This window comes from Pogona vitticeps, chromosome 2 (genome assembly GCF_051106095.1).
Source record: "Pogona vitticeps strain Pit_001003342236 chromosome 2, PviZW2.1, whole genome shotgun sequence".
Lineage (NCBI taxonomy): Eukaryota > Metazoa > Chordata > Lepidosauria > Squamata > Agamidae > Pogona > Pogona vitticeps.
This window is the reverse complement of record NC_135784.1, coordinates 30534429-30560344: the sequence shown is the minus strand read 5'-3', so window position 1 is coordinate 30560344 and position 25916 is coordinate 30534429. Positions and strand designations below refer to the sequence as shown.

Here is a 25916-nt window from a genome sequence, read left to right as displayed (position 1 = left end):
GAACAGATGAAATAATAAAAGGGACCGGATTTCAACAGAAAGCTAAAATAAGTTGATTTGTTAATGATAGAAAATCCAGTAAAAATTATAGACAGGATACAAAAGCATTTAAAGTATTTTGGGGGATTAAGTGGATTAACAATCAAGTGGAATAAATCTGAAAAAGATGTTTTATAATCATTCCAGTGAAGAAATAGGAAAAAAATAAAGCTAAATTTAAGGAGACAAGAGTATATTAGGTATTTGGGTATACATTTGCTCTACGGTCCTAGCAGCTGAAGGCTATACCATGTCTGCCTGTGAACCTGCCCGAACCAATGGGATATTTAAAAATGTACCATCCGCTGCAAAGTCTGCTGGTTCAGGGGGACAGAGTTTGGCTTCATAAGACCGTTTGCGTGGTTCAAAAATCCATGTCATGGCAAAGGTTTTATTCTTAGCTGATTAACAATTGGGAATTAGTTAAAGTGGGAAGCCAATGAACTCCAAATCTAATAGATGATACCAGTGCCAAAGACCTCCCCCCCGCCACACACACAGATCCCATGGCCATTTTCTCCAGAGTATGCACCATGTATCACTGATAAACTCTAAGGCCAAACTTCCCTGTTGTTCCCTTTATCTCTTGACTCCCTACTTTAGCATTCCAGTCCCCTAGAATGAGAAGAACATCTTTCTTTGGTGTCAGCTCTAGAAGGTGTTGTAAGTCTTCATAAAATTAGTCAATTTCAGCCTCTTCAGCATCGGTGGTTGGTGCATAAACATGGATTACTGTGATGTTGAAAGGTCTGCCTTGGATTCGTATTGAAATCATTCTATCATTTTTGAGATTGTATCCCAGTACAGATTTTCCCACTCTTTTGTTGACTATGAAGGTTACTCCATTCCTTCTATGGGATTCTTGCCCACAATAGTAGATATGAGCTGAATTCACCCATTCCTGTCCATTTTAGTTCACTGATGCCCATGATGTCAATATTTATTCTTGCCATCTCCTGCTTGACCACATCCAGCTTACCAAGGTTCATAGATCTTATATTCCAAGTTCCAAGGCAGTATTTTTCTATGCAGCATTGGACTTTCACTTCACTTCCCAGCACGTCCACAGCTGAGCCTCCTTTCAGCTTTGGCCCAACCACTCCATTAGCTCTGGAGCTACTTGTACTTGTCCTCCGCTCTTCCTCAGTAGCATGTTAGACACCTTCCGACCTGAGGGGCTCATCTTCCAGTGTCATATCTTTTAGCCTTTTGTTTCTGTCCATGAAATTTTCTTGGCAAAGATACTGGAGTGGCTTGCCGGTTCCTGCTCCAGGTGGATCGCATTTAGTCAGAACTCTCCACTATGACCTGTCCGTCTTGGGTGTCCCTGCACGGCATAGCCCATAGCTTCTCTGAATTACTCAAGCCCCTTTGCCACGACAAGGCAGCAATCCATGAAGGGGGAAATATAAGTTAGGTGGTGTAAAAGAAGTAGCTTTGGAGCCTTGAAGGTCATCCCTGTTATTTTGTCTTAAAGAGCTCAATGGATTTACACTAAATTTGGTGTAGTACTTCTTAATTTGAAAGATTTCAAGAGTACATATATATTCGCGAAGGCTTTCACGGCCGGGATCTAATGGTTGTTGTGGGTTTTTCGGGCTCTTTGGCTGTGTTCTGAAGGTTGTTCTTCCTAACATTTTGCCAGTCTCTGTGGCTGGCGTCTTCAGAAAAATGCATATGGATGCAATTTAAAGTGCTGGTTTTCATCTATAAAGCCCTAAATGGCCTGGACCCAAGCTATTTCAAAGACTGTATCTGCCATTATGAGTCAGATTGGGTTTGGGCTTTCTCTTGGTCCTGACACCTTCACAGATGCGTCTGATGGGAATCTAGGAGACAGCCTTCTCTGTTGCTGCTCCAACTTTGGAATTCCCTCCCACAGGAGGCCAAACTGCCCCCTTCTTCGTTGTCCTTCCGTAAGCAGGCGAAAACCTTTCTCTTCAGGCAAGTCTTCCCTCAGTAACCAGCTACAGTGGTGCCCCGCATAGCGACGATAATCCGTTCTGAAAAAATTGTCGCTATACGGATTCATCGCTATGTGGACCAAAAAAGCCCATAGGAATGCATTAAAACACGTTTAATGCGTTCCTATGGGCAAAAAACTCACCGTTCTGTGAAAATGTTCCATATGGCTGCCATTTTCGCTGCCCGGTAAGCGAGGAAAGGGCGCGAAAACACAGCGGGCGGCCATTTTCTGTACCCAGTGGCCATTTTGGAACTGCCGATCAGCTGTTGGAAAAACATCGTTATGCGATAATATCATTGCAAAGCTATTTTTCCCATTTAAAACATTGTCATGCGATTGCTTTTGCGATCGCAAAAACTCAATCGCTATGTGGATTCGTCATTAAACAAAGTGCTTGTTATGCGGGGCACCACTGTACTTTTGTATGATTTTTCAATAGATTGTAATGCATTACTGCTTTGACTGGATTATTAGTACTATTTGTGTTTTCCTCTCAGACTGACATTAATAAATTTTTGTACATTGATCTTTGCCTTAAAATGCCTGTTAACTGATGCAAGATGCCTCCTTATTCATTGTTCATAATTTTTCAATATTGCCTTTTAATGATATTAACCACTGTTATATACTAATTGTTTTCAATGTTAAATGTTGTTTTTCATTGTTGTAAGCTGCCTTGGGTCCTTTTCAAGGAGAAAAGTGGGGTAAAAATATTTTAAATAAACAAATAAAATAAATCTATGGACATGTGGATGGAACTGGCCTTCTCAAGGAGTAAGGTACAGTATGCTGCTACATTGAAAAACTCTCCTCAGGGACCACAAAGGTTTCTGGCAGGAAGAGGTGGAGCCCACAGGAAAAGGCAGTGCTCTCTGAAGAAACTGGAGCGAGGAAGAGAGGTAAGTAACCGACAAGGTCTCAAATGTTTATTTTTACCTTTTGGTTCTGAGAAAATGAGCTCACTTAGCTAGCATGGAGGGACTCTGATGGGGAAGAGGTACTGTGTGAGAGAAGCAAGAAGGAAAACAGTATGAAAGGGAATGGAGAGAGCAGAAGGGACCTTCAAGCCAGTCTGCATTTAATGGTTCTTTAAAGAGTTGGGGAATAAATTTCTCCTGCCTGGGGAGAAGTTTGAATACGCCCCCCCAAACCATCTGTAGACTGTCTTTAAACTCATCTTTTTAAAAAAATGCCTAGCACAGACAACAGCCATGTAACTTTGGGACTTTAATATGCAATTTTCTGAACTATCCAGAGGATCTCAGTGCACAGTTCGTGGAAGACAAATGATCATTGTCCCCTTGATTTTTTTTAGTGATCCAATACAGCTATCACCTAATCTTGCATTTGTATTTTTTGGGGGGGAGGGACGCAAAGCCTTTTTTTTCTGAGCATGAAGGCGCTGATGTTCAGACTGGCCTGAAATCACCTCATCAGAAAGCAAAGAGTTTTTGTGTGCCTTTTAAGGGTGTTCGTTTCCAGCGGATGGTTTGCCTTCCTGCCTGCCCATAAGAGGTGGAAAGGGAAGCAAGCCATCAGGAGGCGAAGCAATGCCCTGGATGGGAATCCCACGTGGACGCTGCCTGCAGAGCCAAAGGAAATGACTGTCCCAGGTCTCTGTGCCCACGTGCATCGATTCAACCTTCTCCCAATTAGAAAATGAAACTGCGGGGCAAGTATTGGCGGCCTTTGGCCCCCTGTTATATAGGCTATCAGTGGGCTTTCAAAAAGCTATTAAGGGAAAAAAGGACAGCGGGAGTCTGTGGAGATCGTCTGAAAAGGCTACACGTGTTGCGAGTACAATCGCCATGATGGCGGTGGACCTAACGTGTCAGCACTGTCTGGTATGACGTTATCAGGGTCGCGCCCTCCCCCAGTCTCCCATTTACACACGTGCACCAGGACAGTAATCTCCACTCCCAATACACTGGGACTCCCGTGTCCGTAGTTATATATTAAGGCTGCAACCCAAAAGTACTCAGGGCTCCGGAATAATTGCAGACAAGATTGCATCGTGCAGTTTGCCTTGCCACATTCGCAGGGCAACCCTTAAATCTTCTAAAAACACACTAAAAGACGTGAAACAGGGAGAGACAGAATCGGTGCGCTCCGGATTGCAAAGAGTCCTCCGTCTGGAAGCATTCTAGAGGGAGAAGACTTGGATCTTGGGGAAAAAAAGAAATTAAAACAAGAGGGTCCCAGCTGAAAGTCTCTCCCTCTTTCGCTGCTCTCAAATTTCTGGCCTTCCAAAGCATTGAGGAGTCATGGGCCAACCAAGCATCATCTGTGCTCCGAAAATCATCCTCTTGACGGCGTGGCTGTATAGAGATTTGAACCTGTACCACTACCATTCTACCCCGGTCCCGCAAAAAAACTACAGCGTCGTTTCCATGCTTTTTATACAAATGCTCCGGAATCTGAATCTATTTCTTCCTTCCTTTATTTTTATTTTTTTAAAAAACACCCAAACTCAAAACTATTTAGGATTAAATCTTCGCCCTCTCCGTTTTTGCCTTACTCCGAAGGCGATCAGCCCTCCTTCTCCGGTTTTCAAGTTCCTGCGTCTTCTGAGGGACGCCCAGGTCCTCTCGCACCCGCTTACCTCCGAACTGGTGCCCGGTCGCATAACTCTGCTTATGCGCCAAAAACACAACCACGATCTCGACTGCCCGACTGGGCGCTAGCTCTTAAAAATCGACCTTTAAGCCGAAGGCTCCGCCCCGGGTAGGTGGTAATAGCCTCCTCCTCCTCCGCCTACAATGTTCATGATGCGGAGTGACGCTGCTTTGTTTTCACTCAACGTCCAAACCCTTAACCCGTTCTATGGCCATGACAGCAGTGTCTCTGTGGCAATTTAAACTGTAACCTCTGTGGAGGCAAAAACGAGTTTTCCCCCGGTACTGGCATTGTATGATGGACGTTGATTGTGATATGTATGTATGTATGTATGTATGTATGTATGTATGTATGTATGTATGTATGTATGTATGTCCGTCCATGGGGTCACGAAGAGTCGGACACGACTAAATAACTAAACACACACACACACACACGTATGTATGTGTGTGTGTGTGTGTGTGTGTGTGTGTGTGTGTATGTGACTATACTGTAAATAAATAAATAAATAAATAAACAGTGCCGAATCATGCTATAGTCCCGTTACCTCTGCATAAAGGTGAAACCTTCCAGAATCTTTACTCCGGGGAAAGGGGTTAGTAAGAGACGGACGAATGGGTTTTAATGCAGAAAACATGAAAGTAAAGAAGTTGATAATCATTTGTTGCATAACTTCAGTGGGGAAAGCTGGAAAGAAGTGGCCCAGAATAAGCTTTTCAAAGAGGTAGTTTCAGAAGAGGTAGCTGTGTCAGTGTGGGTGTGCAATTATAACAGGCAAAATCCAAAGAAACACAACAAAGCAATACAGTGGGGTCTTGACTTGAGAACTTAATCTGTATTGGAAGGCGGTTCTCAAGTCAAAAAGTTCTCAGGTCAAATTTGCATTTCCCATAGGAATGCATAGAAAACCATTTGATCCGTATCTGCTCTTTTCCGTCCATAGAAACTAATGGGAAGCTGCTATTCTGCCTTTGACCACTAGCGGGGGATGTTTTGTTTCTTTTTTCTTAGGTCAAGAAAGGTTCAGGGAAGGCCTGGAAAATACAGTCCAGGCAGTACCAGGCAGTCCGAAGACTGTCTCCCAATCCACTCTCTAAACGCTGGGAGGAGTGAGGAAGCAGACAGGCACCCTTTTCAATGGCCAACAGTTAACTGAAAGTTCAAATTTTGCACTTTCCCTGCCTCCCACGTGGTTTTTTTTTCAGTTCTTAACTCAAATCTAAGTATGTAAGTCAAGTCAATATTTTCCTATGAGAGCGGTTCTTAAGTCAAAATGTTCTTAACTCGAGCCATTCTTAAGTCAAGACCCCACTGTACATTATTTTCACTACAGGACTGTAAAACAGACACAGGACTAATTACTGCGTGTAACCAAGGAGTATTTATTTAGAATGTGAAACAGTTGTTTCATCTGCATTCCATTCAATTCCATTCTGTCCCTTGATGTGCGACCAAGTGGACGCGTCCATGAAAATTTATGTTAAAATATAATGGTTAGTCTTTAAGGTGCAACAGGTTTTTGTCCCATTTTTTGTGCATTGTTTTGCTTTGTTTTGTTTCTTTGGATTTCACCTTTTTATAGAGAAAACTGATGCAAAAAATAGTAACATTGGCATTTTGTTTATGTATTTATTTGCAAAAAGCAACGAGAAATGCTAAATATGCACAATAACAAGATTTTAGAAATAAAATTCAGGCATAATTAAAATTTGAAATATATCACTTTAAAGGCTTCTCAGATTTACCTTACTTCTATCTTTTATACGCATATGAGCTGATACTGAAATAAATTTGTTAGTCTGAGTCATCATCATCTCAGAACCGCAGAGCTGAAAGTGACCTTATGGGTTATCGAGTCTAACGCCTGTTGTTTATCCCAAAACAAGCTAATGTGGCTACCTCTCTAAACATTATTGGGAAAGTTTTGCTTCTAAAATATTCTGAGATGCCATTCATGCATAACAGTCCCTGGTGCCGGTTTCATAAAGTAAATGTGATATGTATATGATTTTGCTTTATAAAGGGTACATGCCAACAGATTCCAGTCCAGGTTTTTGTCCTCTCCATAACTGTGAGAACAACTGATTGGTTCTTCTGTTGTTAATGTGTTTGACTGCTGAAGAGTTCTTCCTCCTGCAGGAGAAATGGTAATTCTTTTGTTTTCTTTGATGGGTGTAGTAGTTAGCAGAGAAACAAATACAGTACCAAAGATATTTGAACACAGCCTCCCCAGCCTAACCCCCCCCCCTTAAGAATGGGCTGGACTTGCTACAGTGCTCCTAATCAGCAAAACTACGTAAACCTAGCCTTAAAGTGCGATTGTTTGGTTTGTGTGATACTGTAGAAATTACAGCCCTTTGGGTGATCCCTTTTTTTTTACAGTGCAGAATGAATAATTCTTTCCACATATCCTGAAGGGTTAGCTCTTTTTAAAGCTCTTTAAATGCATTTTTATTTACTTCCAAACTGCAAGGGTAATGCAGTAAATATAGTTTGTCAATAAGCAATTTGAATCCTAATTTCTTTTTTCTCTCTTCTTCCTTTCTTTATAGTAATATTTATTTATTTTGCCTTCATATTTTGATTTGGCTTTTCTGTGACTTAAAACAAAACATAAGATTCTTAGATGGTAAACAGAACTTTAAGTATATGTGTTCTTGAGCTAGTTTAGCTCTTGTGTTCAATTAGGGAATGCTAAATATTCTCACATTTGAAGCCTGAAGTGAAGATCTTTGGAAATGTAACAGTGGTAAAGTTTTGTTCTGTTTTACTGTGTAGCTTTAAATCCCAGACAGCCCTAATAATAAAGGAAACTATTCTTTGGGCCCTAACCAACATTGGCGGCCAGCGTAGCTGAATTTAAGGCAGCTTTCCAAGTCCGAAGATTGTCCTTTTCACAAAGAGGAAGCAGCCATAACAGAAACAAGGGGAACTCCAAAGCTGCTGGATGTGATTGGGCCATGCCAGACTTTAAAGGAAGTAGACACAGTTCTTGATGCAGATTCTGCTGATGTTTAAGGCTTTCAGATCAATCTGTGAAAAAGGATGTGACTTCCCCATCCCTGTAAATGGCCTAATGATTGCCTGGTAGACTGGAATCAAAACGTCATCTGTTGCAAGTTTGCATTTAAAACTACAGCTAGCCAGTCCCTCACCACCAACCAAATGATGGAGGGAGGTAGCCATCTTTTCATTTTATCTAGTATCTGGCATTTAGAAGCATGCTACCTCCCGATCATGGAGTTTTAATTTAATTATTACTTTTCTCCTTCTCATATGCTTTCCCAGTATCTGCAAGGATGAAAGACCATTTTAAATCGGTTTATGCTGTCAATTTGTGATGTTGTGGATGGGAAATATACTTTCTTTAACCTTTCCTGAAGATGTCGTAAGAGAGGGCTTGATTCTTTGTGTTTGGGCTTTCGTCCCTAGACAGCTACGGCACAAGAAATAATAAACACAGGTGTTGATGCTGAAGAGAGATTGAATACAGTTAAGGAAGAAACGGAGGCTTCTGACAAAGTCACGGTGAAGAGGCAAAGCTTATGTTGGGACAGAAAAAATGGAGGTAAGCCAGAATGATTATGTGGAGCCTTAGCAGGAAGCCATGAGGTACTTTGGCACATCTTCATCTGCAAAGCAATTTATTATTTTTTAACCCAGAGTTTAAAAATCTATTGGCTTGCATGATGTGTCTCTCCTCCCTCCTTTGTTTTTTTAATAAAGCCCAAGCGAACAAAACTATGGCTGGAATCCATGCATACAGCGGATGATGTCATAAGCCTGGGTTCGACTCAATGGCTGTAGGGATCATCCTGCTTTGGCTCAGGTAGAAGATTATTGGCATATACCAATGAGAACTGTTGGGAGTAGGAGCCAGAGAAACTAGAAGGGGGGGTGAGTCATAAGTCTGGGGAGTTCAGTCAGAGACAGAGTTTTGAGGGGAGATAGTTTGGGTTTGAGGTAGAGAGAATTTAAGGAGTGAATAGAGTATTATCTGTATTAGTTCAGATAGAAAAGCTTAAAGAAAACTACTGAAGCCTTGTGTAACTTTAAGAATGTGCTTAAGAATTATTTCTGAAACAGCTTGTAATCAAGAAACCTGTTCCTATTTCAAAGTCAAGTACAGTCAAGTACTGAATGGACCTCAGTTGTTCATAGGAAGTATAGTTGGTAAATAGATCAACTGGTGGCAGCGAGGTAAAGGACGTGTTGGGATACTCCGTGAGCTTATTGTTTGGTGAAGCAAGCAGGGGCTTTGTGGGTAAACGTCACAATGGCCTTGTAGGCCCTTTCAAGCTCAATTCATTTATGGCTCTATGAATGAGAAACAGAGTTGCCCTGTCCACTCATCTCAAAGATAACTTTCTGATGCTTTATTTTTGATTTCATTATCTCCTGGTGCCTCTGGTTAGCTAATCCCTGTTCTCAGTGATACCGACACCCATAACCAGCAAATCTATGAACCACCTCAAAATTTAGGGGGCCACCTCCTGTTCTTTTTGTGGGCAATGCATGGCTCTCTGAGCTAGCTTGTATGTTTTGTAAAGCAGGATAATAATTAACTTTAAACATGCTAGCCACTGTTGCTGCAGCAGTGTGTCCCTTTTAAGTGGTATGGAAAGACTCTGCAGTTCTCAGCATTAGCCGAAGCTGAGCATGTTAGAAGGAACCCCTGCAGCCTGGTTTTAAAGGCTGCAGGGATGGTCAAAGTACAACCCAAGGCTGCAGGATTTCTCCAATTTAATTGTAAACAGCATAAGTTTCTTGGAAAGAAGTGGGAACTCAGACCACAAAAGCTCCTGGAGAACATATAATGTTAAACTTTTGGGAAGGGTTGTGAGAGTTGTATGTAACCTGCCAAATACCGGTATGGACAAAAGTGCAAGACTGTCATTGGTGTCCATTGATGCCCATATGATTTGGGTCTAGGAAATATGAAGTCTTACATTCTTCCATATGAAGCTATCTGTATTAAAAAATTTTTTGTAAGTTCTACCTTCTATATATCTGTGAACATTCTCAGTCATCCAGATGAGGTTATCTGGAAGCTATCACAACTGGACTTCTGTCTTAGGTTGAAACTCATCCAAGTAGTGAAACTTTTCAACCTAATAAGAAAGAAGTCCAGTTGCTATAACTCAGCTTACAGATTTTACTTTCCATCTAATCACCTTCTGAGGTATGGAAATCCTGCCAAAGGAAGTTTGTCTCATCTCCTTTTGCTAATGCCAAAGGCTGTGCCATTTGTTATATTTAGTATTGTTGTATTGGATGTGTTTTGATTGCATTAGATTAGGCATCCTTCAGTCCCAAGAGACTATGATAACGTGCTCTGAATAGAGGACTTGGAACAGCATCTAGTGTAGCTGAGAAGCCCAATTCAAGAGTGACAATCCCTTCCACAATGAAGATAAATACTATCTGTCCCGTGTCCAGCTCCCTCATTTGGCTGGGTTCGGGACTGCCTCTTTGCCTCAGCCTGCTGGACAAGGGTCTCTTCAAAATGGGAAAGGCCATGAAGCACCACCTGCCTCCAGACTGAACACTCAGATGTTAAGGTTTTCCATCTGTTGAGGTCAATTCCTAAGGCCTTCCTACTGCAGATCTCCTTGTATCGCAGCTGTGGTCTCCCTCTGGGGCGCTTTCCCTGCACTAATTCTCCATACAGGAGATCTTTTGGAATCCGACCATCAGCCATTCTCACGACATGCCCAAACCAAAGTAGATCTCACTGTTTCAGTACATGCTAAAAATTCCAGCTTGTTTTAGGACTATTTGGAACTTTATCCTGCCATCATTGTTTAGTCGTGTCTGACTCTTCGTGACCCCATGGACCAGAGCAGGCCAGGCCCTCCTGTCTTCCACTGCCTCCCGGAGTTGTGTCAAATTCATTATGGTTGCTTCGATGACACTGTCCAACCATCTCATCCTCTGTCATCCCCTTCTCCTCTTGCCTTCACACTTTCCCAACATCAAGGTCTTTTCCAAGGAGTCTTCTTTTCTCATGAGATGGCCAAAGTATTGGAGCCTTAGCTTCAAGATCTGTCCTTCCAGTGAGCACTCGGGGTTGATTTTCCTTTAGAATTAATAAGTTTGTTCTCTTTGCAGTCCAGGGGACTCTCAAGAGTCTCCTCCAGCATCACAATTCAAAGGCATCAATTCTTCGGCGGTCAGCTTTCTTTATGGTCCAGCTCTCACCTCCATACATCACTACAGGAAAAACCATAGTTTTGACTATGCGGACTTTTGTTGGCAAGGTGATGTCTCTGGTTTTTAAGAAAGATGCTGTCAAGGTTTTTCATCGCTTTCCTCCCAAGAAGCAGGCGTCTTTTAATTTTGTTGCTGCTGTCTCCATCTGCAGTGATCATGGAGCCCAAGAAAGTAAAATCTGTCACTGCCTCCATATCTTCCCCTTCTATTTGCCAGGAGGTGAAGGGACCAGTGGCCATGATCTTAGTTTTTTTTGATGTTGAGTTTCAGACCGTTTTTTGCACTCTCCTCTTTCACCCTCATTACGAGGTTCTTTAATTCCTCCTCACTTTCTGCCATCTGAGTGGTATCATCTGCATATCAGAGGTTGTTGATATTTCTTCCGGCAATCTTAATTCCAGTTTGGGATTCCTCCAGTCCAGCCTTCCGCATGATGTATTCTGCATACAAGTTGAATAAGATGGGGGACAATATACAGCCTTGTCATACTCCTTTCCCAATTTTAAACCAATCAGTTGTTCCATATCCAGTTCTAACTGTTGCTTCCTGTCCCACGTATAGGTTTCTCAGGAGATAGACAAGGTGGTCAGGCACTCCCATTTCTTTAAGGACTTGCCATAGTTTGCTGTAGTCCACTCAGTCAAAGGCTTTTGCATAGTTAATGAAGCAGAAGTAGATGTTTTTCTGGAACTTCCTGGCTTTCTCCACAATAATATTTAAAATAGTTAGAACTTCAATGTAATATAAATAGGTTCATAATAACTGAGATCACAAAGATGATCTTTTAGAGTTCTTTAAAAATGTCACCAGATATGTGGCCAGGGGTAATCCAGAAGATATCAGCTGTCTTTGGTTGTTCTGGAAGCATGTGGTGAACACATATGATGAGGGAAGTGTGCTTGTGGAAAGGCATCAGTATAAGCAGTTTTAAAATTATGTACATTGGAGCAAGAAATCCCACCTTCACATATACATCAATAGAATCTGAGTGTCAACAACTGGCTGTGAAACAGATCTCATTTCTTGTAGATATCAACCATGCCAATTGTAAGGCTGCTGTAAAGCTAACGAGCTAGCTAAATGACAAAACCTATGTTAAGAAGGTTTTTAAAAAAGAATTGGAAAAAAAAACTACCACTGTCATACTGCCCTTAAAGAAATTGATGATGAAGGTATATTTGGAATATTATACAGCTCTGATCACTGCCCCTGAAAAAGAATATTGTGAAGTCGGGAAGACAAATAAAAGGATGGCTGCAGTGATCAAGGAAGTGAAGAAACTACTCTCTGAAGAAAGCATACAAAGTTTGGAAATGTTTAACTCAGAAAAAGGTGGATTCTGATAAATTGTGTTAAACTACATATCAAGAAAAAACTAGCAAGCCCTTAGAAGTGATTGGACAAATTAACTAAGGATGAGTCTGTCAGATGGTGCTAAGGATAAATGTGTATTCTCTCCACTACCAGAGGCGAACTGTCTCTTAATATTCTAAGAAAACACATTTTTGCAAGTTCTAGTTTGATATATTTTAGTTCAGCGCATTTGTGCATTTTTTTTCCGAAGGTAAAACTCCAAGTGAGCTAAATAAATATTTGTTAGGCATTGCTAGCAACATTTGCATGTCTTTTTCCCCCCAGCGAGCCATTTCAGCTTTCAACCATATGGGCTTATCCTTGTCAGTGTAATAATAATCATCTTCGTTATTGCCATCCCCATTGTCTGGAAAGGTGAGTTGTTTTTTCTGAGACCTTTCTTTACGTTCCGCAACAGTGATGACACTCACTGCCCCAGTCCCTCACTATGCTGTGTTCAGGAGCAAAATCTCAGTGTCTAACAATGAAGGATCTCTGATCGTACTGAAGACTTCCAATTGTGTTCAAGAAAACACAACTTCTATGCAGATTTTGCCACCTACTGCTGCAAGGTATGAATTGAGGGGCTGGGGCTGGAACAGAATGGGCTCAAGGAGCAGAATTGAGTTGAGTAGCCTCGTGTCTTAATTGTATGTTTGGCATTATCAACAATTCGGATAAAGTTTGTTTGGAAGGATTCGGGGCTACACACATGAGATTGCCAGCCTTCTGAGGTCCAGGGTTTGAGTGTGTATGTCCCATGGACCTCTGGAAGTTCCCCATCCAAAATTTAAAGCCAGAAAGGTACATAGCTGAGCATTCTACTCTGTTTGTGCAGTAATCACAAGCTCCTGGGGCTTTTCAGATGAATCCACTGAGATTGGAGATGCAAGGTTTACTGCTTTTTTTCCTGTTTCAACAAGTGGATCTATTAAGGCAGTGGTCCTCTACCTTGGGCCTCCGGATGTTCTTGGACTACAACTCCCAGAAGCCATCACCACCGCCTCTGCTGGCCAGGATTTCTGGGAGTTGAAGTCCAAGAACATCTGGAGGCCCAAGGTTGGGGACCACTGTATTAAGGCACAAGTACTGGATCTATTTGGTACAGATGGACTAGTAATAACTTATTTAGACCAGTAGCATTTGTGGTCGTCTCTGCATAGCTGAAACATGGAGTTTGAATGCCCCTGTCATATGGAGGTGGCCTGGCTGAGCAGTAGTTTAAGCTGCTGGTTGAATCCTGTTTCCTCTTACGTTTTCAGTCTCATGTAAAAACTGCGACCAGCTTGTCACTCAAGTGGAACCCCTTGCTCTTTGTGGGCCAGTGTGTCCAGCAGGCTGGATCGGCTATGAAAGGAAGTGCTTCTACTTCTCAGAAGGGGAAGGAAACTGGACTTTTGGCCAGAACTTTTGCACTTCCCACAGCTCTACCCTGGCCGTGATTGAAAGTGAACTAGAAAAGGTAAGACCAACAGATGTACAGTACTTGATAGGCTGTGTGAGAGAACTGTTCCGTGTTAAGAGAAGTATCCTGTTCCTTGTAAAAGCATAAAGAAGACTCCATACAAGTTTGTCATAACTTTAGAAATAATTTATTTACCACACTGAAATACAGAATTTGCTGAAAAGGTAGAAGGGACTGCAGTTACCTTTGATCTGCTATGATGAACGAGTTGAAAGAGGCCCAGACACAAAAGATTATGCATTTGACTCTGTACATACAAATAATGTACATCTCATATACTGTATACAGATAGGTTTCAATGCCAATTAAATATAACTGGGTATCTTATAATTAGAGGTGGGGAAGACACACCATTTTGGTGAGTCGTCCTGCTTTGTGAATCATCAAAAGTGGGACTACTCACGAAGCACGAAGTTGCCCCCATGAAGCGACAAATAACAAAATTATTCATTGATTCGTGGGGGGGTATTTTTTAAAAACCGTGCCCCCCCCCCCGCTGCCACTGCAGGGTGGCTGCCTGCCTATCGGTAGTTGATTGGCAGCCGGTAGGCAGAATGGTGTTGTGTGGGGTTGTTGGTTTTTTTGGTAATACGAAGGATGAATAAAAATGGATAAATATTAATCACTTCATATTTCTGGGGGTCTTTGGAACCCACGAATATGAAGGGATGAATATTTAACTAAATGGCTATTTTCGTTGAAAAAGCCAATGCATTTTTATATTCGTTCCCATCTCTAATTATAATTGTAGCGAACAGCCCTGCCCTCACCTGTCCGTCACAGCTGAGCAGTGGAGAAGGAGCCAATGAGTGAATGGAAGGCGGTGCCAAGGGGGGGAGGGGTTCAGATATAAAGGCTGGTGTATGGAGTATGAGAGGAGTTCAGTTCAGTGAGTGAGAGAGATTCTGGTATTAAGAGACTGTGTGAAACTTAAGAGTGAACTAAGAGTGAGTGGGAGATCTGTGAGGACGCTGAATAGTAGTACTGATTCTGATTTAAGTGATTATCAACCTGTGATTTACCTACTGCATATTAATCAGATGTTACCCTCCCTGATCAAATAAGTTTAATTTCAAAGATACACGTGTCTCCTTGAGTGATTAGTATTGAGACAGCAATACTTGGTGGCAGCTAAGAAGGAAGAAGAGCGAGAACCTCCTGGAGGCCTTAGAGAATAAGGGCTTCAGAGAGGCCGCCACAATAATTATACAGATTTCTAAAGTAATCACTGAAGTAAATTAATCACACTCAACGTTTCGCCAGTCTCTGTGGCCGGCATCTTCAGAGGACAGCACTCTGTGCTCTGGTCCTCTGAAGTGCTATCCTCTGAAGATGCCCATGGCCACAGAGACTGGCAAAATGTCAGTAAGAACAACCTTCAGAACACGGCCAAAGAGCCCGAAAAACCCACAGCAACCATTAGATCCCAGCCATGAAAGCCTTCGCGAATACATTAAATAAATAAGTCTTAGATCAAACCAAGCCCGAACTCACTCTAGAACAGTGATGGTGAACCTTTTTAGCCCGAGTGCCCAAACTGCAACAAAAAATCAACTTATTTATTTCAAAGTGCCAATACTTCAATTAAAACCCAAATGCTGAGGTTTTAGTTTAGAAAAAACAACTGCTCATGCACTGCAAGGGTTAAATGGTTGTGTTTCCCCCCCCCCCCCATGGATGGTATTAACAAATAAATACTTACTAGTCCTCCAATCCCCCATGGGGCTAGACCGGTAATGGCCGCCATTGCACCCCTCCGCTGGACCACTGCACTAGCAAAGGTGAGTGCCCAAATCTGGGATCGGAGGACAGGTAAGTATTTCTGTATGGCGACTTACGGCTCGTGTGCCAGCTGTGGCACGCATGCCATAGGTTTGCCATCACTGCTCTAGAAGCAAAAATGATGAAAATACTGTCATACTTGAAGCACATTATGAAAAGAGAATTTTCATTGAAAAAGACAATAATCTTAGGGAAAGTTGAAGAAAATGGGAAAAAGGAAGACCAGATTTGAAATGGGTTGATACCACAAAGGAAGCCGTGGCTTTGAGATTACAGGAGCTGAGCAAGGCTGCTAATTTCATTTATTTGTCTTATATACCCCAGAGAAGAGTGGTGGAGGACAATCTGGTGATCACTCATTCATATGGTCTCCATGTCAGATATTTGACAGCATGTAACAACAATAAAAGTTCATAGAAACATATTTAAATTTCGCCCTTAAGACAGTTGTCCTTAAACGTTGACTTTGTGGTATCTGCCATGCTGCCTTTTGTAGCTTTTCATCTACCCTTTACTCATATAATGTATTCTATCATAATAACTTCACCTTTTTGTATCTCCAGTTGCACTGGCTGTTTCCTATGCCATCCCCAGTACAGAGGTGCCTCGCATAACGAGCGCCCTGTTTAATGACGAATCCGCATAGTGATGCGGATTTTGTGATCGCAAAAGCGATCGCATTGCGATGTTTTTAATGGGTAAACATCGCTTTGCGATGATCAGTAAGCGCTTCGCTTACCGATTTTCGCATTGCAATGTTTCTCCAACAGCTGATCAGCGGTTCCAAAATGGCCACCGGAAGAAAAAATGGCCGCCTGCAGCATTTTCGTGCAGTTTCCTCGCTTACTGAGGTGGCGAAAATGGCAGCCATATGGAGGATTTCTGCATAGCTGTGAGTTTATCCCCCATAGGAACGCATTGAAGGGGTTTCAATGCGTTCCTATGGGGTTTTTGCCCCATATAGCAACGATTCCAGATAGCGACAATTTATCCGGAACGGATTATCGTCACTATGCGGGGCACCACTGTACTTTGTTCACATTCTTTGTCCTGCTATCTTACGTAGGTACAAAAACGTTTACCACTTGAGGTACTGCATAGTCATTTGAAGACATCTGTCTGTCTGTTTCTCTCTCTCTCTCTCTCTAAGAAATTCATCTTGCGTTACAAGGGCACACCTGATCATTGGATAGGCCTCTGGAAAGAATCAAACCAAGTATGGAAGTGGGCAGATGAGACAGAATTCAACAACACGTGAGTCATTGTTCTACCCAGAATTAGGGTTGTGAGGTGTAAATTGCTAAGTAGGAGCAGCCTCACTGTCTGCCAGTTTCAGGCAAATCTAAAATTCATTATATAACTGGCTGTAGAATTCTGTTGGGAAACGAGCAAAGCTCATGGGGTTTTGTTTGTGTTTGTGTTTGTATTTTAATTGGGAACTCCACAGTGGTGAGGAATAGAAGAAGATACTGTATATGAATGAACCAATGTAGATGAGAGGCCAGAACATGAAATATAGGGACAGACATTCATACCATACATATGTAGTTTGTTCTGGCCATCTGCTATTTCATTTAGAGCTCATAGTTAAGTGGTAATGATAATCCATTAAATGTACTACAAATATAACAAAATATCTCGAGTGATAAGTCCTGTCCATTATTTATACACAATAATAAAGTCTTGTTTTATAGTTAATATTAAGAGCGCAAAACACAAGGAAAGGAGAATGAAAGGGGAAAGGATGTTTTTAATTACAGTGGTGCCTCGCAAGACGATTGCCTTGTGGGACGATTAATCCACAAGACAATTGGTTTTTGCAATCGTTGTGGCACTTCGCAAGATGATGTTTTCTATGGACGATTTTTGCAAGACGACAATTTTTCCCCATTGGAACACATTAAGTAGATTTCAATGCATTCCAATGGGGAACCGCCTTTCGCAAGACAATGTTTTCTATGGACGATTTTCGCAAGACGACTATTTTCCCATTGGAACACATTAATTAGATTTCAATGCATTCCCATGGGGAACCACGTTTCGCAAGACAATGTTGTCACAAGACAACGTTTTTCGCGGAACAAATTAACATATTGCGAGGCACCACTGTATTTTAAAACACCATTGAAGCTGCAGCCAACACTAGTTAATTGTAGTGAACTCTGTGAGAGCTAGTGTGCAGCAGTGGGCTGGGACTCAGGAGGCAATGGTTCAAATCCCTGCTTGGCCATAGAAACTGAAGGGGGTAGGAGTAAGAGGATAAAATGACCCCTAAAATATCTCACATACTTTGAAAACCCTGAATTGAAGAGTTTTAGGAAATACTGTACTGATGATCGGAACAGAGCCCTGATTTTAAATGTTTGGGCTCCTTTGTGCATAGTTTGGAATGCCCTTCTTGTTCACAAAAGAGAGAGTGAACAGTGTGGTTTCATTATGTCACACTTACATTTTTAATTGCAGGATAGAGGTGGGAGGAAAAGGAGGAGAATGTGCATTTCTAAGCACTGATATTGCCATTGGCTCTCGTTGCCACATAAGAAGAAATTGGATCTGCAACCGCTATGACATGTATACAACAAAGAACTCAACAAGGGAAAAGCGAATATAGTAAGCCTTATGATAATATCACCTGAATGTCAACTGCAGAGGGAATGGGAAGAAAATCTGTATCTGTTTCAGAGGATTTGAGTATGGTTTCTGTGGGTATTTTTTTTAAAGCACTGAATGACATTAGGAATCTACTGGTGAGGATTTTGACAGTTAGGGAGAGAGTATAAGAGGTCACTATACTGCTTCTTCTTGTTGTAAAATCGTGCCCAACTCTTCGTGACCCCATGGACCAGAGCACATCTGATTGTCCTTTCAGCATACCAAAGTTGTGAGAGTTGTGGTTTTCTTATCTGAAAATGAGCCCATTATGCATAATATATGATAAGAGCATATGGTAGGGATTCACGATAAACATGATGAAAGAGTCTTATGGTAACTTAGACAGAGATGTTTAATTTGGCATAAACTTCTACAAATGGTAGGCAGCATCATCATGTGAGTTAAGGAATCATCTGAAGACAGAAAACATCTGTTGGCTGTAGGGCGATGCTACAGGGTGCATGTTAAACGAATAGCCACCTCCTTCCGCAGATTGCAGTGACTGTAATTTCCAATGTGTTTGTTTATAAGGTGAAAGCTGTTTTCATGCAGACCCAGGGATGAAGAGAACTGCAATCTTCAGAGCTGACCTCACCATCCTTTGTCATTACACAACTGTTATTTTCAGCTGGGCCTGATACAGCAAACCTGCAACTCAAGGAAGTTGTTTATTTAAAAAACAATGAACAAGCCTTCAGTCAAAGTTATCTTAAGTGTCTACATTCTCATGTCAAAAATCTTCTCATACTGAATAGGTGAAGACTGTTTGATTTGCAGCTTCCATGGGCAACATCTGTTTCCAAATTATGCTAATAAGCATCACAGCCTTTTTCTCACTCTCTAGAGAGAATAGTTGACCCTGCCTATTGAGTGTACCAGCATTAGCATGTCAAAATGTACAGCAAATACTCAGCCGCTATGAATTTTGTACCATCTTTCCATCTGTGCTTGGGATCTGGGCTGACCAGCCTACCCCAAGAAACATATTGCCTAGAAATACAAGGCAAAGTCCTCCCACCAGCAAAACTAAACTTTCCACATTAATGCAATGGCATGCCAAGAACATAGGGTCCCTTCTGAGGACTCTTGCATAAGGTTTCCAGTTTCCCGAGCTGAAAATGGCAAGTCTTTCCTTGATCTATGGCAAAAAGACAGTATTCAAGAGCAATGAGTCATGTGACAGTCATTTTGCAACTCCACAACTGTCAAGCTGCTGTATGCCTTAGAAGGAGAGTGATGGGCTACTGCACTATCAATATGCAACCTGGTGGTTTTGAATGGCACCTCATTATGTAAACAGTTATTCAAGCAACAGGGTTTGTGTCTTTCTGCTAACTTATAATGTTCTCCTGTTGCTCCTATTTCTCACGTACACGCCAGGTATGAAGGTTGCAGAAATCAACAGATGACTTCTATAAAATTTGATTTGTTCAGGTGCCTCTTCCATTAATTTCAGATAGCTGTGCTTATCATCGTAGGCAAAACTAGCAGCCAACCTGCACTCATTGATTTGCTATGGCTTTGACAATTTGACATATGTTTTGTATCTCTCAGACTTCTGACTTTGGACTGACTTATTAGACTTTTGCCTGCTGCATCCCCTGGAAACATGACACTTATGTGCTGTTATTTTTAGGGGGAGAATAAATGTAAGCAAGACAAAACAGTATAAAAGCAAATTATTTGAAACAAATTTTTAAAAGAGGAGAAAATATCCACATATGTGAATACAAATGCTTCTTCTGGGAGTTAGAACATGAATTTTACAGTACATTTTATGTGATATAAAATTGATTATTGTGGTAGAAACTAAGAAAAAAAGGATCTGACTAGCTCAGTGGTTTAAGTATCTGGCTGTGTTGCTGGAAGTTGGGAGTTCAGTTCCCCGCTGGGCCTCCTTGACAGAGGCTGGGGTTGATGATCCATAAGGTCCCTTCCAGCTCTGCAGTTCTAAGACGATGATGATGACTTGATGACCAAACTGGATCTGACTGCATTTATATTATATTTATATTCTAGATTACAGTAGATCCATGGTATCCATGGGGGATTGGTTCCAAGCATCCCCAAGGATACTGGAAAGTGTGGATAGTGTCAAACAACTAGCAAGTATGCTTTTAAAGTTTGATTTATAAATTCCTTATGTGCATGGAAGGAGGAATGTTTTTCTGCCACATCAGGCAAAGTCCAAAGAAACAACAGAAAACAAAAGAAAACAAAAGATTTAAAAACAAAAGATTAAAAGGAAGATTTCCACCAGATTCTACCAAGCTAGAATCCTCTCATAAACTATCTGAGCAACTGCTTGGGTGATTGCAAACACTATGCTTTTAACACTATGGTTTCAATACTTTTCTTTTAAAGTTAATTTATGAATTAAGCACATTAAAACACAAACAACATGAAACACAGAAGAACAATGAAAGTAATGTGAATGCGGTCACTCCAGTGCAGTGTCGGGCATATTCATCTTCTGGGGATCCTTCTGGTCTTTGTAGTCTCATGGCTCCACTTTCTTCACGGGTGTTATTTCAGAACACCTAAGCCCCGGAGAATTAAGATTCTAGATTCAAGTTTAGTAGAATTTATACTGAATTCCTTACTTGAATGGGAAGAGGAACTGTTTTTTTCTGCAAGAACCCCTTCTACCAAGCTAATAAGAATAACTGGAAGTAAAGAAAGATTTATTTTCTTGCATCCCGAGACTGCAGTTTCTCCTTCAGAATTAGATTTGTTGGATTCTTTTTGTTTCGTCTACACAAGGACAATCTCCTACACTTGTATACAATGGATAAAATGAGCAGCAATCAACTTGTGTGGTCTATTTGCCTTTACAAGTACTCACAGTTTTTCTTTTAAGGGGGATCCATCAGTCCATTTCCAGATCCACCTTTCAGAATACTCGGCTACTAGCCCCAGCCAATAAGAAGTTGATTTTTGGGTAATGTTTTTTATGAATGTCTGCAAGGCAAGGATGTTGTAGAGTTAATACCTGCATGAACGGTTAATGCTCTGCTCCTTGACTGACTGACTGACTGACTGACTGACTGACTGACTGACTGACTTTCTTTCTTTCTTTCTTTCTTTCTTTCTTTCTTTCTTTCTTTCTTTCTTTCTTTCTTTCTTTCTTTCTTTCTTTCTTTCTTTATTTATTTATTTATTTATTTATAGGCTACCCTTGTCCTGATAAAGAGACTCTAGTGCTGTGCTACATTCCTGATGATCCACCTGGAGCTGTACATTGTCTTGTCTTGCGGGCATGCCAGGCTGATTGTTTGTTGTTTCTTTTGTTATTTGTTTGTTTGTTTATTTATATAACTTATACCTTACCTAGCCAATAGCGAGTTACTATTCTGGGCAGCTATACAACAAAAGAAACAACAGATTCCCTTGCCACTGGATTCTTGTCATACAGTTGCCTTGAATATTGTCAACGATTTGGAAGCAAGCGGGTTAATACTCTTTGCCTAGATATGTTATGTTTTCCTTGGTAAAGGGGTTCTCAGGGTATGAACATTTATTTTAAGGTGTTCTCCAAGGTCGTGGGGGAAGACTTCAAAACACTGATCTAGATTGTTGCCACCAATTAACAGATTCATATCTGGACACCATGTTTATGGAATCCAGTGCCATGTGATTTACTAGTTTGGAATCTGGGGGGAGTTTGTATTATTTTCTCTGCTGTTGAGTTTGAATTGCAGAGTAAATGATGTTGTTTGCTATGTTTTTATGTATGTAAGCCGCCCCGAGAAGACCTTGTTTAGGGGGGGCGGGGTAAAAATCTAATAAAAGTAAAGTTATTTATTTGAAGTATATTGTTTTTTATTTACACAAATCTTGAATGAGTTATCATAAAACCGGACCAGCATTCCTGCGTTCAGGGAAGCCAAAGATCATCTGCCTTCTACAGGTCACTGTGTGAGAGGCAGTGGGACTGTGGTTGGGCTGCTGCCTGGCTCAGTCTCCCTCTGCTTTGTCAGTGGTGGATCTATTAGCTCGAAATCTACACTGTGATTCTGGATAGACTCTGTCTGCAAGCGCCTGGAGTCTCTTCAGCACAACACGGGGCAGCAGCTTCCCTACAACACTGAGAAGAGAGATGCCACGGTAGTTATTGCAGGAGGAGAGGTGGGCTTCATTCAAGTTGTGTATGCCCCCTCTGGAGCCAGTTTTCAATTTTCGCTGGATGTTTTTATTGGTTTATTTTTACTCAGCTCTTATTTGGGGGAAGGGTATGGAAAATGAAGACCAGGCCTCTAGAAGTACAGAATGAAATAGAAAAAAGTATTTGGTTTATTTTAGAAATTGCATACAGTCCAAAGCAATAGAAAACAAGAATTACCAATATCCAAACAAAAGAGATGTAAGCAAAGTCCAAGATGAAAAAACAGAGGGAACTAAGTGATAGAAGGGGGGGAGGCCTGCCTGAAGAACCAAGTCTTCAGCTTGTTCTTTAAAACTCCCAGCGAGGGTGCCAGGCAAATTTCAGGGGGCAAAATATCCCAGAGGCGAGGGGCCACCGCAAAGAAGGCCCAGTTTCTAGTTCTGTCCTTCCGGGCCTCTCTTGTGGTCAAGCCCCTCAGCCACCCACCCTGGCGAGATCAAGTGACAGGAGTAGAGCTAATTGGGAACATACGCTGTCCCAGGTGTCGAGGTCCTAAACCGTTTAGGGCTTTATATGTAAGTATTCATACCTTGAAGTCAATGTGGAAACCAATGGGCAACCAGTGTAAGGGTGCCAGATTGGGGGAAATGTGATGGTATTTTTTCATTTCAGTTAATAGTCTGGCAGCTGTGTTCTGGACCATTTGTAGTTTCCGCATCAATCTCAAGGGGCAGCCTCACATAAAGCGCATTACAGTAGTCTAGTCTTGAGACTATGACCACATGGACCAGAGTGGTAAGCACCCCAACATCAAGATAGGAGCACAGCTGGGCAATCCGCTGAACATGTAGATGGGCGGTATGGAACACAGACGCTACATGGGAATACATGGTAAGTGCTGGGTCAAGATGGACCCCCAAGAAAGTAACTTTTGTTATTTTCTGCTTTTGTAACTGCTGTAACTTTCTTCTTTCTAATAGCTATAAATACACCAGTTTCTTAAACACTTACTGAGATGTGCTTTGTTGGAACTCGTGATTATGAGAGAAGTCCAGCAAAAGAAATGAAACTTGAATATTATGTTTACCGTCTGATCCACATCCTGTATCACAGGTAGTGTAGAGTTCTTTGCTCTACAGTCATCTTGACTCTGAGTCCAGCTTTTTCTTTCTTGAGATACCCAGTAGCATTTGCCCTTATATAACTTCCAGTTCTGAGGACATAATTTACAATCCTTCACGTAGTCTGGAGAAAGAAATGGAAAGAAATGAAGTCCAAAAAACACAATAAGGAGTGTCTTTTCTACAAACAGCTACCCATTCCGCCACTCTTCGCAGTCCAGAATGTTAAAAACTAATAAGACCAAGGAAGGCCAGAAAAAAGAAGGGAATGGTAAGCCACTTCTGAGTACTTTGTATTCTGGAAAGGCTGTCTGAAGCCAGAATCAATTTGATGGCAAATAATAATAATTACATATACCAATCCCTAAGGCACTGTGTACCGGGTAGGTGGGGCTTGTCAGCCTTGGAAGGCAGCCCATCTAGCAGAAGGAAAACTCCAATTTCAAACCTCCACTGCCTTGTGGTTATTTCCACTGATGGAAAAGGCTTCAGGAGTTAACCTGAAGTTAACCCCTAGTGTCATGCTCTACTATGCCAATTGAGCAAAGACGTAACTTATAACCAGTAACTGCTACTCCCCATGTTATTTCGACACTGTATGCAAAGCGGAGTGTCATCTCCAGAGCACAAAGCCTGGTAAAATAATATGGAGGATAGGCTGTTACCCAAGCAGCAAATCCCTTCTCTCCATGTCACTGAAATGGTCCAATGGAAAGGCAAGAGCCAATACAACCGGTTCCAGCAACGTCACAGGAGTTGGCAGAATGACACAAACTGTCTTCAGGACTCCAGCTCCGGATTTTGCCTCTAGGTTTACTCCTTGTGGGGACGTGGTGGCGCTGCGGGCTAAACCGCAGAAGCCTGTGCTGCAGGGTCAGAAGACCAAGCAGTCGTAAGATCGAATCCATGCGACGGAGTGAGCTCCCGTCGCTTGTCCCAGCTCCTGCCAACCTAGCGGTTCGAAAGCGTGCAAATGCAAGTAGATAAATAGGGACCACTTCGGTGGGAAAGTAACAAACAGCGTTCCGTGTCTAAGTCACACTGGCCATGTGACCACGGAAGATTGTCTTCGGACAAACGCTGGCTCTACGGCTTGGAAACGGGGATGAGCACCGCCCCCTAGAGTCGAACACGACTGGACAAAAATTGTCAAGGGGAACCTTTACCTTTACCTTTAACTCCTGAAGCCTATTCCATCAGTGGATATAGCCACAAGGCAGTGGAGGTTTGAAATCGGAGTTTTCCTTCTCCCAGATGGGCTGCTTTCCAAGGCTTATGAGCCCCACCTACCCTGCCTGCTCCCTAAGAGTGTGGAGATTAGAACACAGGCCAAGTAAAAAACTACCAACCACAAATACCCATTGTTCCCATGTTTGGTCTGGGAGTTATAGATCAGATAAAAGGGTTTTTAAAAGACAAAACAATAGCGATAAAAACAAATAAAAACTTGATTATATGCTTTTGATATGGTGAGCATATTCCAACTGGTGATTTACTGTTGTGAAAGTGACATCATGGAACTGAGGGCAGCAAATTGTTGCTAATTCTATAGATGCTGGTCGCATTCCTAAGTATGTGCCTAACTGGGTGCATGGCCAGGAATCTAACCATCAGCACACAAATTAGCAGCAATTTGCTTTTGTGACTAATGCAGTTTCACTTAACACAACTGTAAATTGCCAATGGGATTCTGCCTGGAAATGTGTCAGGATTAGAGATGGGGATATTTGTATTCATAAACAAATACAAATATCCTTGTCTCAGGTGCGCCTAATACAGGTCCAGAAGGTTGGTTCTGCAGATGCAACAGGCGGATAGATATTGTTCATACACACACATGCACAAATACATGTACCCACTTCACCCATACATACACCGGGAACTAGAGTGGCTGAGGTTACCTGCTGCATAGCTGTTTGGGGAGTAGCATAGAGAGGTTTTCAGATGTAGCATTTCAGAGGCGAGAAAGCAGTCAGTTCCAGATGTTTTGTAACCCTGAAAACCTACAAAAACAAGACTATCTTATTGTTAATGATTGCAGATTATAATTGCTCCATTCAATCTTGTTATTGGATGGAGAGACATGAAAGATAACGGGGGTTAAGAAGGAGTAAAATATGTTATGCTTTCTTTTGTATAAAAGAACATACAGATGTGTTAAAAATGGTGATATGGGTTCTATATATATATATACAGTGGTGCCTCGCTTAACGGGTGCCCTGTTTAACTACGAATCCACATAGCGAAGAAGATTTTGTGATCGCTTTTGCAATCGCATTGTGATGTTCCCTATGGGGAAAAATCGCTTTGCGATTTTTCCCCATAGGCCCCTCCCGCTGGTCAGCTGGGGGAAAAAGCTGGTGTGCGCTCGGGAGGAGGGTGGGGAAGCCTTCCCCCGCCCTCCTGGCCGAGCGCCGGCCGGTCAGCTGGCCAAAAAAGCGGGTGGGCGCTTGTGAGGAGGGCCAGGGAGCCCTCCCCCACCCTCCTGGCCAAGCGCCGGCCCCATTTTCGGCCAGATGATCGGTGGTTCCAAAATGGCCTCTGTGACGTGTGCCATGACGTCACCTGCCTGTCTTGGCTAAGGCTGGAGTTTCCTGGCCTATG

At 42.0% G+C, this 25916-nt stretch overlaps 2 protein-coding genes across 5 annotated transcripts in view; one reads left to right on the top strand and one right to left on the bottom strand.

Annotated features, from left to right (window-relative positions):
- Window positions 1-2850: 2850 nt before the first annotated feature.
- On the top strand, window positions 2851-21896 carry LOC110069877 (C-type lectin domain family 2 member B). Of its 4 annotated transcripts, none has more exons than XM_072989156.2 (8): window positions 2851-2904; window positions 6645-6768; window positions 8054-8189; window positions 12473-12562; window positions 13450-13649; window positions 16585-16688; window positions 17898-18044; window positions 21258-21896. In XM_072989156.2, coding segments are annotated over exons 2-8 (681 nt in total). In that variant the 5' UTR covers window positions 2851-2904; window positions 6645-6765; the 3' UTR covers window positions 21259-21896. The 4 variants fall into 4 exon arrangements, with proteins under 4 accessions (XP_072845257.2, XP_072845256.2, XP_072845258.2 ...); XM_072989155.2 differs by lacking the exon at window positions 2851-2904 and adding an exon at window positions 4821-4938; XM_072989157.2 differs by lacking the exon at window positions 2851-2904 and adding an exon at window positions 4821-4942.
- LOC110069878 (killer cell lectin-like receptor subfamily B member 1A) overlaps window positions 18421-25916 on the bottom strand; it is a 21413-nt gene continuing 13917 nt past the window's right edge. Inside the window, exons 4-7 of the mRNA XM_072989154.2 lie at window positions 25214-25315; window positions 23279-23436; window positions 20932-21047; window positions 18421-18734 (exon numbers count right to left, since the gene is read on the bottom strand). Of these exons, the coding sequence (XP_072845255.2) occupies window positions 18611-18734; window positions 20932-21047; window positions 23279-23436; window positions 25214-25315 (500 nt within the window). The 3' untranslated portion in view covers window positions 18421-18610. The remainder of the gene's footprint in view (window positions 18735-20931; window positions 21048-23278; window positions 23437-25213; window positions 25316-25916) is intronic.

Bases quoted from the DNA above. Each gene is read 5' to 3' on its own strand.
- LOC110069877 (XM_072989156.2), top strand. The intron at 8,190-12,472 runs GTAAGCCAGAAT...TTTTCCCCCCAG, and splicing joins TTGGGACAGAAAAAATGGAG to CGAGCCATTTCAGCTTTCAA. The intron at 13,650-16,584 runs GTAAGACCAACA...TCTCTCTCTAAG, and splicing joins TTGAAAGTGAACTAGAAAAG to AAATTCATCTTGCGTTACAA.